Genomic DNA, 2,291 nt, shown 5'->3' with positions numbered 1-2,291 from the left:
AAAAAATACTTAAAATATTAAAAAAATTTAGTAAAAATATGAAAAAAATTTAAAAGTAAATTTTTTTAAAATATGAATTTTAAAAATAGAAACCAACACTTAATAATTCTTCCCCATTGGCATTGAATGATATCATTCAATGTTCCAAATCAACACTCTCGTTTATGTAGGAAAATAATTTAATCATATCATGTGGTCTCTAAATTTAACTTTTAAGTATTTTAGGTGATAACATGACATTTGTCTCGAAATATATGATATGAAGCATTACTTTATTCTAAGACTATCAAATAATCTCTTTATATATAGATTTAGTCTGTTTAAAATTTCTTTATTTTAGCGCATCTCTCTATTATATGATGAGTTTCTCTAGTTTTAAATTTTCAATAACAGTATTGGGAAAATAAATTAGTATCAATTACAGTATAACAATATCAAGAATATTAAGTGATATGTATTGGAAATCAAATGACGTAGTCATTAGTCTTTTCTAATTATCAACAGAAAAATAAAACATTATAGTAATCAACCTAGTCAAATTGATTGTGAAGAGTTAATTATGAACTGATATGTATTGACTCACGAGATTATCATTTTTATTGATATAGTAGAATGTATTGGTATTGAAATACCACAATATTAATACGTATGAATCGATATTTAGACCATGCTCTAACTTGATTGTGGAGATTTTGGGAAAGTTGCCAAAAAAGTCAACTTTTTGGCCTTTTAGTTTTTTTAGTCAAAAAAGTCAGTTTTATCCAAAACAATCCAGTTTTTTGCCAAAAAAGTTAAAAAGTAAGTTTTTTACCAACTTCCCAAAACACCACTGTGTGGTGAAGAGAAACACTAAAATAGGAGACTCCGAACAAAGAGTATTCCTGCCTTACATATATACACACCTCTCTTTCACATTCACTCCACCATCCCATACATCTCTCTCTCTCTCCATATGAAGATGAAGATCATGATGAAGGCAAAATTTCTAAAGGTATGCCTAAACAAGTGGCAACAGATGGGCAGTAGAGGGATGCCTTCTGCAGCTAGTTGTGACTGCTGCCTTCAATGGGGGTTATGGCCCTCCATGCAAGAGAAGAAGTCAGTTATTCCAAGGGATGTCCCAAAGGGTCACTTGGTAGTGTATGTAGGTGAAGATTACAAGAGATATGTAATCAACATCACTTTGCTCAACCACCCTCTCTTCAAGGCACTTTTGGATCAAGCCAAGGAAGAGTATGATTTCACTGCTGCATCAAAACTCTGCATCCCTTGTGAAGAGAACATCTTCCTGACCGTTCTCCGGTGTGCCGCGTATCCACAGAATCGGAGACTCTCTCTGTGCCTTTGAAGGTTCATTCATGGATTCAAGCAGCTCTTGATAGCGTGTTTTTGTGGGGTTTAACTCTCCTAATTAAATTAGGATGACCATATATATACATGTATATGTAGCTATAACATGTTATATATTTGTCAATTGTATTAACTAGTATTATGTACTTTTTTTTTTTTGGATAAATAACTAGTATTATGTATTTTTGATCTACATAATTATCAATGTACTTCAATCCGAGACGAGCAAAATGCTATTCTACTCATTTCTAATCCATACTACTTGCCGACAGTGTCCAATTCAACAAAATTCAAGAAACATTAATGTTATGTACTGAGAAAAAATATACATAATTGGAAATGTGTGATTAAATTCATTCGAAGTGTGTTTAAGTTATGAGCACTTTTTTTTTTTCTCTTTTTTCTTTTTTTCTAGGTACGTAACATTTCTAATTGAGCATGACCTTAATTCAAATCGTAGACAATTATTAGTTTTTAAATTGAGGGAATTCTCCACCCCCCCAACACACACACACACACACTCACACACACACACACACACGCACTGATTAATTGTCAAAAGATATCAGTTAACAAAAACAATGCAACCATTGATTTTTTTTTTCTTCAAGAAAATTGTACAGAATGCAATGCTGTTAGCACTGCATTCATTCTGAATGGGGCTCCACCAAGATGAATGTAGTACATTTTGTGTACTTTTTTTGTGAGATTTCTTCATGTGTACCATTCCTGTGTATATAACTTTTCTTTTTTCATGTGAATTAATGAATTTTGTCTTGTACCCAATGACTAGCTATGAGAGCATTAAAATTTTGGGTTTTCTCAGTAACTTGTCCCTCAACAACTTCCCCATTCGCCATGAGACTTTTCTGCTGAATTGCAGGGGATGGTCACCCTTTGACAGTTCGAGCAACATGACAATTGACTTAGATCTATCGAGC

At 32.6% G+C, this 2,291-nt stretch overlaps 1 protein-coding gene across 1 annotated transcript; it reads left to right on the top strand.

Annotated features, from left to right (window-relative positions):
• The first annotated feature begins 958 nt into the window (after positions 1 to 958).
• On the top strand, positions 959 to 1,348 carry LOC114269275 (SAUR-like auxin-responsive protein family). The gene has a single exon (XM_028210562.2). The coding sequence runs from the start codon at positions 959 to 961 to the stop codon at positions 1,346 to 1,348; it is 390 nt and encodes a 129-aa protein (XP_028066363.2).
• Positions 1,349 to 2,291: the final 943 nt, after the last annotated feature.

This window comes from Camellia sinensis, chromosome 10 (genome assembly GCF_055761805.1).
Source record: "Camellia sinensis isolate YWXY chromosome 10, ASM5576180v1, whole genome shotgun sequence".
NCBI classification, from domain to species: Eukaryota; Viridiplantae; Streptophyta; class Magnoliopsida; order Ericales; family Theaceae; genus Camellia; species Camellia sinensis.
Note: the sequence above shows the minus strand (reverse complement) of the source record. Positions and strands in the feature narration are given on the sequence as shown.

Coding starts and splice junctions, on each gene's coding strand:
- LOC114269275 (XM_028210562.2), top strand. CDS start 959: ATGAAGATCATGATGAAGGCAAAATTTCTAAAGGTATGCCTAAACAAG.